Source organism: Leucoraja erinacea, chromosome 4 (genome assembly GCF_028641065.1).
Source record: "Leucoraja erinacea ecotype New England chromosome 4, Leri_hhj_1, whole genome shotgun sequence".
NCBI classification, from domain to species: Eukaryota; Metazoa; Chordata; class Chondrichthyes; order Rajiformes; family Rajidae; genus Leucoraja; species Leucoraja erinaceus.
This window is the reverse complement of record NC_073380.1, coordinates 14,652,700-14,667,077: the sequence shown is the minus strand read 5'-3', so window position 1 is coordinate 14,667,077 and position 14,378 is coordinate 14,652,700. Positions and strand designations below refer to the sequence as shown.

Below are 14,378 nucleotides of genomic sequence, written 5' to 3'. Positions count from 1 at the left end.
GGTGGTGGGACTCATCTCCGGGGGGGACGAGTTCGCCTACCGGGATGAGGCGGAGCAGCCGACAGTGTGGTGTGGAGAATATAACCTGCTCCTTAAAGACAAAGGAAATAATAATAGACTTCAGGAAGAATAAAACGGACATGGTACCATTAATTATCAGAGGGGACTGTGTGGAGAGGGTGGCGGATTTCCGCTTCCTGGGAATCCATATTGAGGAGGAGCTGACGTGGAGCGTGAACACCTCTGCGCTGCTGAAAAAGGTCCAGCAGAGACTGCACTTCCTGAGGGTGCTCGGGAAGAATAACATCAATCAGAGACTGCTGCTGTCCTTTTATCGGTGCTCCATTGAGAGCATCCTAACATACTGTGTATGCGTGTGGTACACCAGCTGCACAGCGGCTCAGAGGAGAGCGCTCCAGAGGGCCATTGACAACGCCCAGAGGATTGTCGGCTGCCCTCTCCTTACCTTGGAGGACTTACACAGTTCCCGCTGCATCAAAAAATCCCAGAGTTTTATAAAGGATATTTCCCACCCCGGACACTCCCTGTTTGAACTGTTGCCGTCAGGCAGACAGTACAGATCTACAAGGACAAGGACAAACAGACTTAAAAACAGTTTTTACCCCACTGCAATAAAGGCACTAAATGTAGCCGCCAAGGAACGCAGGGGCGATACATACTAAGGGACTGGTACACTGTGAAATCGACAGAAGGATGTAGAGTTGGGTGTTTATGCGTGCTATTTTCATGATATTTATTTTAGTTGTTTATCTTTTTTTAATGTTTTACCTTGTATGTATCATTAGCTTTTAGAAATGTTTGAATGGTGCACTGACTAGCTGGCATTTTTAAATTTTGTTGTACATGGTTCATGTTACAATGACAATAAACTATTCTATTCTAAAGTGCAGTGACAATGGGAATGAAGTGAAAATGCAATCAGCTGTTTGGCTTGGGCCTGCCCTGTGCTTGAAAGTGCAATGGCAATGGAAATGATGTGAAAATGCAATCAGCTGTTTGGCTTAGGCCTGCCCTGTGTCCTGTAGAGAATGCAGGGTGACTTGGACAGGTTGGGGGAGTGGGCAGATGCATGGCAGATGAAGTTTAATGCGGATAAATGTGAGGTTATCCACTTTGGTAGCGAAAACAGGAAGGCAGGTTACTATCTAAATGGCGTCAAGTTGGGAAAAGGGGAAGCACAACGGGATCTGGGGGACCTTGTACATCAGTCTATGAAAGTAAGCATGCAGGTACAGCAGGCAGTGAAGAAAGCGAATGGCATGTTGGCCTTTATAACAAGAGGAATCGAATATAGGAGCAAAGAGGTCCTTCTGTAGTTGTACAGAGCCCTAGTGAGACCACACCTGGAGTATTGTGTGCAGTTTGGTCCCCTAATTTGAGGAAGGACATTCTTGCTATTGAGGGAGTGCAGCGTAGGTTTACAAGGTTAATTCCCAGGATGGTGGGACTGTCATATGCTGAGAGAATTGAGCAGCTGGGCTTGTACACTCTGGAGTTTAGAAGGATGAGAGGGTCTTTCATTGAAACATATAAGATTGTTAAGGGCTTGGACACACTAGAGGCAGGAAACATGTTCCCGATGTTGGGGGAGTCCAGAACCAGGGGCCACAGTTTAAGAATAAGGAGTAAGCCATTTAGAACGGAGACGAGGAAACAATTTTTCTCACAAAGAGTGGTGAGTCTATGGAATTCTCTACCTCAGAGGGCGGTGGAGACAGGTTCTCTGGGTGCTTTCAAGAGAGAGCGAGATAGGGTTCTTAAAAATAGCGGAGTCAGGGGATATGGGGAGAAGGCAGGAATGGGGTACTAATTGGGGATGATCAGCCATGATCACATTGAATGGCGGTGCTGGCTCGAAGGGCCAAATGGCCTTCTCCTGCACCTATTGTCTATTGTTATGTCAATGGAAATGAAGTGAAAATGCAATCACCTGTTTGGCTTGAGCCTGTCCTGTGCTTCAAACTGCAATGCAATTGGAAATGAAATGAGTTGTTTGGCTTGCCTGAAACCACAAATTTCGGCCCACAATCCCCAGATTAGCTGAGAAACCAGTCCCTTTTGCCCAAACTGCCCGTATTGGCCCAGGAGGAGCATTTTGGCCCAAAAGGCCAGTGCCAGCATGCAATAGCCAATCTATATCTCTTCTTGTAGAAAATAGAAAGTAGCTACGGTCCTTATTATATACCGAGGGGAACATGCTGGCAAGATTATACAAAATCACCATATCTAATGGGTGGCCTACAAACCCGTCCGGCCCCTGTGTGGTAGGAGGCCGCCTCACCTTCTTTTGCGGGAGTAGAAATGGGAATCTGGAGTGGGCACACGACCGGTGATTGGCAGGCCTGGTGGGTGACGTCGCCACAGGCGAGCTAGGTGTAAACCGACGCGGGGAACACGTGGCAGCAACAACAGCTAGAGGTGCAGTAGCTCTGGAGTAGCTGGAACAGTCCTTGGTGCATACACGAGAGGCGGGGCATCAGGACCTGCAGGTGCAGGACGGTTCCAATGAGGATATGTTGATGGTTGCGTCTGTAGATGACACTGTCCACTTCGACCAGGTACGAAAGTAGTTCTTTGGAAGGGCTGAAAATATGCCCCAGCCGGGTATGTCCTTTGTTGGTTCGCAGGCGAACCACTTGCCCATGTGCCAGTGCTTTACGCGGCTTGCTCGACTTGTTGTAGTAACGCTTTTGTGTGTCACATTTAAATTGCTGTTGCTTCTGCACCGCGGGCGGGGAGCAGACGCACGGCTGTAGCTGCTGCTGAGAGACAGGCAAGGGTAAACGCGTCTGGCGGGACATTAGTCGTAGGTTGAGCAAGTCCAGGTAGACGCTGGATTTTGCCAGGTAGGAATGTCCATGAGTTGTTTAGCACTCCTAACAGCACGCTTGGCCAGTCTGTTGGACTGCGGGAATTCTGGGCTTCTGGTGATGTGTTGGAAGTTCCATCTTTTAGCAAAGTTCTTGAATGATTGGCTGGTAAATTGCATGCCATTGTCAGTCTGAATGCGTACAGGGGAGCCATGTACGGAAAGGTGTTGCAGCTTCTCGATCACAGACGTGGAGGAAATGGTTTGCAGGAAGTTTATTTCGAACCATCCTCAGTAAGAGTGTACAAGAAATAGATAGTGTTTTCCATGCCATTCAAATATGTCAGCGGCCAATGATGACCACGGGAGGGAAGGAGCTGGTTGAGGCAGAAGAGGCTGCTTCTGCTGGTGTGGTGCTAGACTGAAAACAGGCCGCTGCTAGTGAAAACATGTCCGACGTAGGTGGCCTCAGGAACCCGAAATCTGCATTTAAGTGGGTTGAGTTTGAGATGAATGTCTGGCATGGTCTAGTACCTTCTTCAGGTTCGCGTCATGCTCAGCCGGATCGTGACCATAGACGAGAATATCATCAACAATGATGGCACACGGGTATTCTGCAAACATTTGGTCCATTGTGTGCTGAAAAACTTCGCTGGCACAGTTGATGCCGAAGGGCATCCTTAAAAATTTCTAACAGCCAAAGGGTGTAGCAAAAGTCGTCAGATTGGATGATTCTGGATCTAGTGGTATTTGCTAGAAAGAGCATTCGGCATCCAGGACCGCGTTTCCAATCTGCACAATGACGTCTTCTGTGGTTCTCATCGGCTGGTGGGGGCGCTTTATTGCAGTATTCAGATCCCTGTGGTTGATGCAGATGCATATCTCCTTTGTTTTTATTACTCGCTATGACCATGGTGGAGACCCAATCAGACTGGTCACTGACTTCAGCAATGATTCTAATGGAGACCATGCGTTTAAGTTCATTGTGTATTCTATCTCACATGGCCTGGGGAACACGATGTGGTGCACGGATCACAGTGACTGTAGGATCCACAGCGATCCGATACTTTGTGGGCAACTTGCCAAGTCCATCATCAAACAGGTCGTTATACTGGGATAGCAGCTTCTGTGCTGGTTCATCTGTGAGACATAGTTTGTAGACGGCACATCTAAAATACACCAGGCCCAGGTCATGGCATGCATTAATACCAAGAAGGGTCTCTGAGTCTGACTGCACGATGTCCATCATCATGTCCATTTAACTCTGTACATCGGTGATTGCCAGTCAGTCACCTGACATATGACATGAATGGATAGCTTACTCCAGAGTCAGTTCGGGTTTGCAAAGGAGCTCAGCCCTCAGTTTACGATCGATCATTCCCCACACAATCTTATCTCTCACAAGCTCATTCGTCAACTCACCGAAATGACAGCGTGCAGCCATGTGTCGTAAATCGCTGATAAATCGCTCGACAGGTTCGTAGACCTGTTGCAAACGGGCAAAGAACTTTGTTCTTTCGAGTATACGATTTGATGGCAAGTCACACAGCTCTCTGAATCCCATTTCTGACACCATGTAATTACCGGACTCATACACATTTAAAGATACAACACATCTTTATTAAACTACTTACGGTATTAGATATGCAGCACATGTCCAAACTTCTGCATCTACTGCCTGATGTAGGCGTGTTCCTCATATTCTAAAGCATATTCTAGGCAGGGCTAATACTAACAAACACTCTATTTTAAAAAGAGCCCCTTCGGCCCATCGTGCCCGTACTAGCCCAGGAGTCCCTTCGGCGTGTGTGTGTGTGTCTGTGACGATTACATTTTTACATATTCTTGTAGAGTTTTATCCCGTGGATTCAGAAATTGTTGAAATGAAGATTTTAAGCTTTTTCTTGAGTTAATTATGAAAACGTTCAAAATTTTCAACGAGCTGATGACGTCGCAATGGGTCTGGTCGCGCGGCCTGCTGCGCACTGTTTTACACGCATTGCGAGTTACCCCTTTACCCCCCCCTCGTCTCGCAGTAATTTGGTTGCCGCCCGCTCGCCGTGGCCCCCCCGCCCCCTCTCTCTCTCTCCCCCCCCTCTCTCTCTCTCTCTCTCTCTCTCTCTCTCTCTCTCTCTCTCTCTCTCTCTCTCTCTCTCTCTCTCTCTCTCTCTCTCTCTCTCTCTCTCTCTCTCTCTCTCTCTCCCCCGCTCTCTCTCTCTCTCTCTCTCTCTCCCCCTCTCCCCCCCCCCCCCCCCCCCCCCGCCCGCCTTTCCCCCCTCCGGTGCATAATTCTGAATCAAAAAGCCTATTTTTATTTCGGGGCATCATGTTGATATTTGTGGAGCTAACTTTGTCTTGATGTGTATCACAGAAGTGGTGGACATGGTGTCATATTGGGTTAGAAAGATTTCTCATTGTAATATGCAGTATTGTAATCAGATTTGTAATCAGATCTTAATTTTTCATTTCAATTCTCTGGTTTTCATATCCTTTTTGAAGTCAGAATATGTATTAGTTTATTATTGTCATGTGTACTGAAAAACTGTTTGCATTCTATCCATTCAAATCAAATAATACTAAACATGAAGACAATCAAACCATGCACAAGTGCTGCAAGTGGGACAAAGAAAAAATTACCAGAGTGCAGATATAATTTTCACCATTGTAACACCATTGTTATTATTTACAATAATTATAGGCAGCATGGAGTAAATGGGGTGCTTGAGGAGTATAAAGAATGTAAAAAGAATCTTAAGAAATAAATTAGAAAAGCTAAAAGAAGATATGAGGTTGCTTTGGCAGTAAGGTGAATGTAAGTCCAAAGGGTTTCTACAGCTATATTAATAGCCAAAGAATAACGAGGGACAAAATTGGTTCATTAGAGAGTCAGAGCGGACAGCTATCTGCAGAGCTAAAAGAGATGGGGGAGATATTGAACAATTTATTTTCTTCGGTAATCACCAAGGAGAAGGTTATTGAATTATGTGAGGTAAGGGAAACAAGTAGCTATGGATACTATGAGATTCAAAGAAGAGGAAGTACTGACACTTTTGAAAAAGATAAAAGTGGATAAGTCTCCAGGTCCTGACAGGATATTTCCTAGGACATTGAGGGAAGTTAGTGTAGAAATAGCAGGGGACTTCAGTAAGGCCTTTGACAAGGTTCCACATGGAAGGTTGGTTAAGAAGGTTCAATTGTTGGGTATTAATGGTGGAATAGCTAGATGGATTCAACAGTGGCTGAATGGGAGATGCCAGAGAGTAATGGTGGATGACTGTTTGTCAGGTTGGAGGCCGGTGACTAATGGGGTGCCTCAGGGATCTGTGTTGGGTCCACTGTTGTTTGTCATATACATCAATGATCTGGATGATTGTGTGGTAAATTGGATTAGTAAGTATGCAGATGATACTAAGACAGGTGGTGTTGTGGATAATGAAGTAGATTTTCAAAGTCTACAGAGAAATTTAGGCCATTTGGAAGAGTGGGCTGAATGATGGCAGATGGAGTTTATTGCTGATAAGTGTGAGGTGCTACATCTTGGCAGGACAAATCGAAATAGGACATACATGGTAAATGGTAGCGAATTGAGGAATGCAGTTGAACAGAGGGATTTAGGAATAACTGTGCATAGTTCCCTGAAGATGTAATCTCATGTGGTAAAGAAAGCTTTTGGTGTGCTGTCCTTTATAAATCAGAGCATTGAGTATAGAAGTTGAGATGTAATGATAAAATTGTACAAGGCATTGGTGAGGCCAATTCTGTAGAAAGTTTGCAATTTTATTGGAAATATGTCAACAAAATAGAGAGTAGAGAGGAGATTTACTAGAATGTTGCCTGGGTTTCAGCACCTAAGTTACAGAGAAAGGTTGAACAAGTTAGGCCTTTATTCTTTGAAGCACAGAAGGATAAGGGGGGACTTGATAGAGGTCTTTAAAATTATGAGAGTCCTAGACAGAGTTGACGTGGATAAGCTTTTTCCATTGAGAGTAGGGAAGATTCAAACAAGAGGACATGATTTGAGAATTAAGGGACAAAAGTTTAGGGGTAACATGAGGGGGAACTTCTTTACTCGGTGAGTGGTAGCTGTGTGGAATGAGCTTCCAGTGGAAGTGGTGGAGGCAGGTTCGAATTTATCATTTAAAAATAAATTGGATAGGCATATGGAAAGGAATAGAGGGTTATGGTCTGAGTGCAGGTAGATGGAACTAGGAGAGAATACGTGTTCGGCACGGGCTAGAAGGGCCGAGATGGCCTGTTTCCGTACTGTAATTGTTATATGGTTATATGAGTCTGTATGTATTTATTCAGCAGTCCTTCCATTAAGCTCAGCCTGAGGCTTATGTGGTAATCTACAAAAGCCTATCTCTGCATTAAAATATTTACCAGACTATTAAATTCTTCCTAATCATTAGATTTTGTTATAAATGTAAAATGATTTAAAACGGAAGTTATTTACTACTGGTGATTCCGACATGGAATGTGAAATTATTTTCCAATCTTCACAATGTCCCAGTTCTGGTACTCCATGGCGTGACTGATGAAGGCAAGTGTGCCAAACGCATTTATCACCACCCTGTGTACCTGTCTCATCATTTTCGGACTCCTGAGTTTCTCTGTTCTGCAACACTCCCCAGGCTCCTATCATTCATTGAGTAACTCTGCCCTGGTATAACTTACCAAAATACAACACTTATCAAAATTCAATTCCACATGACTGTCCTTGGTCCACTTTTCCAGCCAATCGAGATCCTTTCATAATCTCAGATAACCATCTTCACTGTCCATCATAATATCTATTTTGATGTCATTTGCAAGCATACTTATCGTGCCCAACATTCTCTTCCAATTGTTAATGTTGTTGACGACAGTGGACTTGGCACTAATCTTGGTAGCGCATCTCTGCTCACGGGCTTCTGATCAGAGACCAAAACTTTCCACCATCAGCCTTCGACACCAAGCCAATTTTTTATCTGATTGGCTAGTTTGCCCTCGATCACATGTGAACTAACCTCTCAGATGTGGGGTCCATACATTGCAGGTCATCAATCTTCTTTGTCACCTCTTCAAAAAAACTCAATCAAATTCGTGAGACAAGATTTTTCGTGCGTGGTGCACTTGTGTGAGGTGGTACTCGGACGTGGCGCTGACAGTCAAGAAGCCGAAGCAAAAAGTCAAAGCCAAAGAAAAGAATGGAAACTAGGCCGAAACACCTACTAACCGAGAGGATGGGACACCTAATTGCAAACTAACCAAAAAGGCGGGACGCCTAAAAGCCAACTTACCAAAAAGCAGCGTCGCCTAAAAGCAAACTTGATGAATGGCCCCTCTGTCAAAACGCCACCTACCCAAAAGGCGACGTCACCTACAAGCGAAAGGACCGACTGTCTCTCAACAGAAAAGTCAAATAACGGACATGATGTTACTGTGAAGGCATGAACATTGTCCCAAACCTCCGCTTCACCTGACCCGCAGCTGTGGGAGAGTGGGGGCTGTCCCGAGGGATGCACACCTTCGGCTGCTTTCAACTTGGTGCTTGGGTTCAGATTGCCCAGTCATATATGGCTTGTGTGTGGGAAAATGAACCCCATGCTCCCCTCTCCCCTCTCCCCCCTCCCCTTTCCCCCCTCCCCTCTCCCCTGACACCCACAGTGGTTGATTCACCCCCACCGCGGGGACAGGCGTTTTATTTATTACCGTCTCGGTGCTTGCGGAACGCACCCAAGCTACCACGCACAAAACAGGCAGCATCTCTGGAGAGAAGGAATGGGTGACGTTTCGGGTCAAGACCTTTCAGACGCACTCTGAAGAATGGTCTCGGCACGAAACATCACCCATTCCTTCTCTCCAGAGATGCTGCCTGTTCCCATTCCCGCCCCCCGGCAACGTCATGTCCGTTATTGGACTTTTCTGTTGAGCGGCAGTCGGTTTGTTGGCCTGTAGGCGACGCCACCTTTTGGGTAGGTGGCGTTTCGACAGAGCGGCCATTCTGTAGGTTTGCTTTTAGGCGACGCAGCTTTTCGGTTCCTTGGGTTTTAGGCATCCCGCCCTTTTGGTTAGTTTGCATTTAGGCGTCCCATCCTTTCGGTTAGTAGGCATTTCGTCTTCGTAATCTTTCTGTTTATTGGCGTTTCGGCCTTGTTTCCATTCGGTTCTTTGGCTTCGATTTCTTTGCTTCGGCCTATCATCCGTCAGCGCCACATCCGCACACAGTGTGAGGTACCAGATTTTGACATTAGTGATGTTTGTATAATTTCTTTCACATTAGAACCTATATGTTATTATTTACCAGTATAAATCCCAATATCCCTTAATCCTTATAATATCTGGAAATCTATTAATTCTTTTGAATACAACCAATAATCCTTTTTTGGATGTTGTAGTTGTTGGCCTATCAATTACTTTGTTAAGGGAGAAAATAAAATGTAATACACTTTGAAATAATTAAAATAAATTTGCCTCTTTGTGAGGTAGGTAATAAAAATGTTAATTTGTCACATTTGATTTGATTAAAGTTGAATCATTCCAGAAAAATTGGCCAAGATTTCAGCTTTAACATTTTCTGAGATTTCTTTAAACTATGAAACTTTTAATATATCTCACAATCAAAATTTTGGTATTTGACCAATTGTGACATGCCGCAGAAATCAAATGTTCAACAGTTTGGGCTAACTGGGATCTACTATATTTTCTGCATGGGTACCATGTAAGGAACATCTACAAATTTCCTATTTAAGAATTTCTACATTAATTTCAAACACTAAACAACTTCTGAAAATTTCCCCAGTAGCATATTATAATAATCATTGAGCTCTGTATAAACAAGTCATTATTGTAATATGTCTGTTTGATTGATATTTTTTTCATTTAATAATTTTCTTGCAAGAACAAGAGCAATGTATGAAGCAAAAATAGGATATGAAGAAAATCGATTTGAATGGTCTGTAATAGTTTCTTTCTTTTATTTCTCAATGACCTTTCAGTGAGCAATTCCTTTGGAGGCAAGAAGGTCTCAGAAGAAAAAGGCTGCCAGGCTGTGCCTATCAAAATGGAAAGAATGGATGAAGAAGCCGAATCAAGCACTACAAATGATGTACAAGACTTTGATATATACAGTGCCATGGAATGGAATAATGGAGTGGGTTCCTTGCCTGGCAGTGACTTTAAGGTATGCATTGTTAATAAAGTCATGTTAATGTTTTCATTTTGTTCCCTTCTGGTTAATAATAGTGATAATAAACAAACCTTTAAAACACCTGCAATATTCAATCTTAATTATGCAAACTCCTACAGTTTAATTAGTTTTATAATCAATTGAAATAAACATTGTGTTTATTTGACTTGTTATCAAGTTTATTCAGTTAAAATACTATATTAGAGATAGAAAGATGATTTAAATGTTTGTGAACTTTGTTGCTGAAAGATTGTGGTCATGTATATATTTTTTTAATGGATCACTAACACTTGTGCCTTAAATATTTCCAAATAGGCTTAATGGTATAAAATTGCATTGAAATTGAAATATTAGTTTAAATGATTTGTAGTTAAAGGTAAAGGCACTAACGCAAATGTATATATGTCCATAACTGAAAACAATTAATAGACGCAAGATATCATCGATATGGATTCAACTTTTGAAGTTTCACTCATTTGCAAAAATAATGTGTGCATTTGACTTTGAACGGCAGTTTAATACTTTATTTGTTGTTGTGTACTGGCAGAGATTTGCTAGGTGAATTGCAGGTTTATTTGTGTAAAATTGGTTCCCTTATTCATGGAATGTACCCACATCAAATTATATTGACAATAAATCTGGTTTAGGTCAATGGGGTAGTCAAAGCAAGTGCATATCATCTCATAAGCTAACAATTATATTTAGCCATTCCATTGATACCTTCAAGCTGTGTTTTACATTTCTGAATGGATTAGCCTGAATGTACTGAACCACCTTCCCCAAATCATGGTCCCCACTACGTTTGCTGCATGTTGTATGACATTTATAAAGACCTTAGCAGACAGCTCTCTGTTGAGGATAGGAAACCCATTGCAAGATAGAATGAACAATTAAATGACATATTTGCAAGAGCAAAAAGGTAACTTGACATGTAAGTTTAACATACTAGCTGCTACTTTCAGATGCTATAACCTTACTATAGATTTACCATCCCTCACATAATGCATTATGTTATACTCCCTTGAATCTGTAAAAAAACATTTAGTATCTTCGCTTCTAGTAATGCAATTGACAGAGGTACAAAGGAAATGATAATGCTTTATTGTACAGAATTAGACGGTCTAGCAAAATTGTGAAGGGAGATTGCAGTCGAGTGGAAGTCAGCTGTGTGAGTAGAGATGGGCAGTATTATTCAATGTAAAGAACTGAACAGTGAAAGAAAGTACAATCTAAATTCTAAGATCTTATTGATGGATGTACACAATGATCTTTAAGCTGGTAAAAGGGGAAATTGAAGTATGTGTACTGAATATTAAGCAATGATGTAAATTTATTGAACCTTTTGGATTGGTCAGTGTTTGACCACTGTTTTATTGAATAAAGTATATTAATATAACAAGAAATAAATGGTTATACATATTAAGTAAAACAAACATTACTTTAACTCAATAGAGACAAGAGATTGCAGTTGAGGTAATCTGTGAATTCCTCCAGCAATCGGGGGGGGGGGGAAGCGAATCTACTGCTAGATAAGATGACAATCATTTTTTTCAGAATTTATAAAAGGCAAGCATGTTGGGTTAAACTGACCCAACATACTTACATATTCTGTAATTTATATATAATGTTAGTTCAGCTCAATTTATTATATTACTAAAAGTCTGATCTTGACCACTTCCTGTTGTTCTGTATATTTATTTTAGACAAAACGCTGCCACTTACAGATGTGATTTTTTGGCCATCTTACTCAGAGTCCCCCTCTGCTGTGCAGGACAAGGGGAGTTTTCCCATCGGTGAAAAATAAAAGAGTTATTAGTGTTTAAAAATGTTGAGATTCTCTCTCCTGAAGACCACGGCCCTTCTGGAGGGACTATAAAACCCAGAAGTGTTGAGTGCCTCAGTCAGTCTCTGCAAGATGGGGGAGCGAGAGGGTCACGTCTCTTCTCAGTCTGAGCTGTGAATAACACTGAACACATGTCTACTAAACTGTGTGGTTTTACTGACCTGTCAGTGCCCTTAATGTGGTTTGAAAATATAGTTTGGAAATGCTAAAGCGTGTGTTGCCTTTGGTTTGGAAATGCTAAAGCTGTGTTGCCTTTGGTTTGGAACTGCTAAAGCTATGTTGCCTTTGGTTTGGAAATACTAAAGCTGTGTTGACTAATTAAAGTTGCCTTGCCTAATTAAAGTTGCCTTGCCTAATTAAAGTTGCCTTGCCTAATTAAAGTTGCCTTGCCTAATTAAAGTTGCCTTCTATATAATTAAAAGTCTAATCTTGACCACTTCCTGTTTGCGCTTTATATTGATTTTATAAAAAAAACGCTACCACGTATGGCTGTGATTTTTGGCCATCTTAGAGTCCCCCTCCGCTCATCAGGTGCTGAGGATTTTCCCATCGATGAAAAATAAAAGAGTTATTAGTGTCTAAAAAATGTTGAGATTCTCTCTCCTGTTAATCACACAATGAAGGCCACGCCCCTTCTGGTGGGAGGGTGGTGGGACTATAAAACCCAGAAGTGTGGTCGTGGCTCAGTCTCTGCAAGATGAAGGGGGGAGAGGTCACGACTCCCTGTCTTTAGTGGCCTTGCACCCTGCTTGAAATGGAATTTCAAGAAATAGCCGTGAGTCAACTGCCAGCCCACCAGCTGTGAGTCAGCTGCCAGCACATCAGGCTTGAGTGACTGAGCTGCCACCCCAAGAATCCACTCGGCCGACAATGTCCATACTAGCCCTCTGGAAACCAGTCTCTTCAGCCCACAACACCCATACTAGTGCTCCAGACCCCCCCCCACTGGCCACCAATATTGGAATTGATTGAGAGGTGGAATATTGCGTTGGGGGACCAGCCCTCCCGAATGATGCTGGGACCCAACGGGTCCCACTATGTCTAGTTTATAATAGTTACTGAAAAATACTGTTTTCAAGCACTACTCAGATCATAATAAGGCCTTGAAATACAGAGTTATTGCTACTTCACCAAAACTGGTGTCCACTGATTAAGGTGGACATTAAAAATAACTTTTTCAGGCCTGTAAAATATGTAATCTCATTGTTATGGGCATTAATTCTTTCCAGAACTAATGCTATTTTAGACTTGAGAGTTAAGACTGGATAGACTTGGTTTATACTCTCTAGAATTTTGGAGATTGAGAGGGGATCTTATAGAAACTTACAAAATTCTTAAGGGGTTGGACAGGCTAGATGCAGGAAGATTGCTCCCGATGTTGGGGAAGTCCAGGACAAGGGGTCACAGCTTAAGGATAAGGGGGAAATCCTTTAAAACCGAGATGAGAAGAACTTTTTCCACACAGAGTGGTGAATCTCTGGAACTCTCTGCCGCAGAGGGTAGTCGAGGTCAGTTCATTGGCTATATTTAAGAGGGAGTTGGATGTGGCCGTTGTGGCTAAGGGGATCAGAGGGTATGGAGAGAAGGCAGGTACGGGATACTGAGTTGGATGATCAGCCATGATCATATTGAATTATAAAATAAAGACTCGAAGGGCACCTGCACCTAATTTCTATGTTTCTATTTTAAAAGACACAGATTCCTGCTTATCTCAGACACCTTTGGTATTGACTGTAACAACAAAGTAATTTGTGTGTACTGCTTTGAAATTTGTCTCATAAATGTGAAAAGGCACTTTGTAAATACAAGTCTTTATTTTATAATAGGCAAGTACTGCCTCCACATTGTGGTTCCCAATCAACTTTGTCCAATACATTCATGATCAATCTTCAAATACAATTTATTTCTGTTTTATTTTGAATTCCTGCTATACTGTGATTTATGATGAATAAATACTCTACTTAATATCTTTAAATTAATGTATCAACTCTATTTTTGCCTCTTGCAGCATGTGTTTTGCTTCAAATGAGTTACATATATAACCCTTCATTCTTGAACAATTCCATTATAGAAAACGGCTGCAAGGTTTCATTGCCACAGCCCATTATGATTCCGCTGGATTGTGAGATTGCTCTTTACTGTGCATTGTGAGTTGTAGTTATTCTTGAGGTTGTGGTTCAGATTTCATCATAGCAAGTGAAATGACTTCAATAAAGTCAGCTCTTTCTGTGAGCACCAAGCAAACTAATTGTCTAAAAACTATTGCTTGGATTACTAATTAATCAAATAACTGAAAATGTATGGTATGGGAGAAGATCATTTGAATTGAACATTGTATTTATCATCATAGCCAAAATTTGCTCAGCAAATATTTTTCAAATATATGTTTCTCTAATGGAATTTTCCTGGTATGTTCTGAGCCACAGTGAATTGTAAAGCTTCACTGGTCCCATGGGGCTATAGCTGGAAATCGTGTTACCAATAAGATTGGAATATACCAGGAAATAAATTGTGGGCAGCACAGTGGCACAGCG

The 14,378-nt window shown here is 42.2% G+C and overlaps 1 protein-coding gene across 2 annotated transcripts in view; it reads left to right on the top strand.

Annotated features, from left to right (window-relative positions):
• Positions 1-14,378, top strand: part of LOC129696173 (lethal(3)malignant brain tumor-like protein 4) — a 281,807-nt gene that overhangs the window by 9,751 nt on the left and 257,678 nt on the right. For both annotated transcript variants that reach the window (XM_055633744.1, XM_055633743.1), the window contains exon 4: positions 9,811-9,995. In XM_055633744.1, the coding sequence (XP_055489719.1) occupies positions 9,811-9,995 (185 nt within the window). The remainder of the gene's footprint in view (positions 1-9,810; positions 9,996-14,378) is intronic.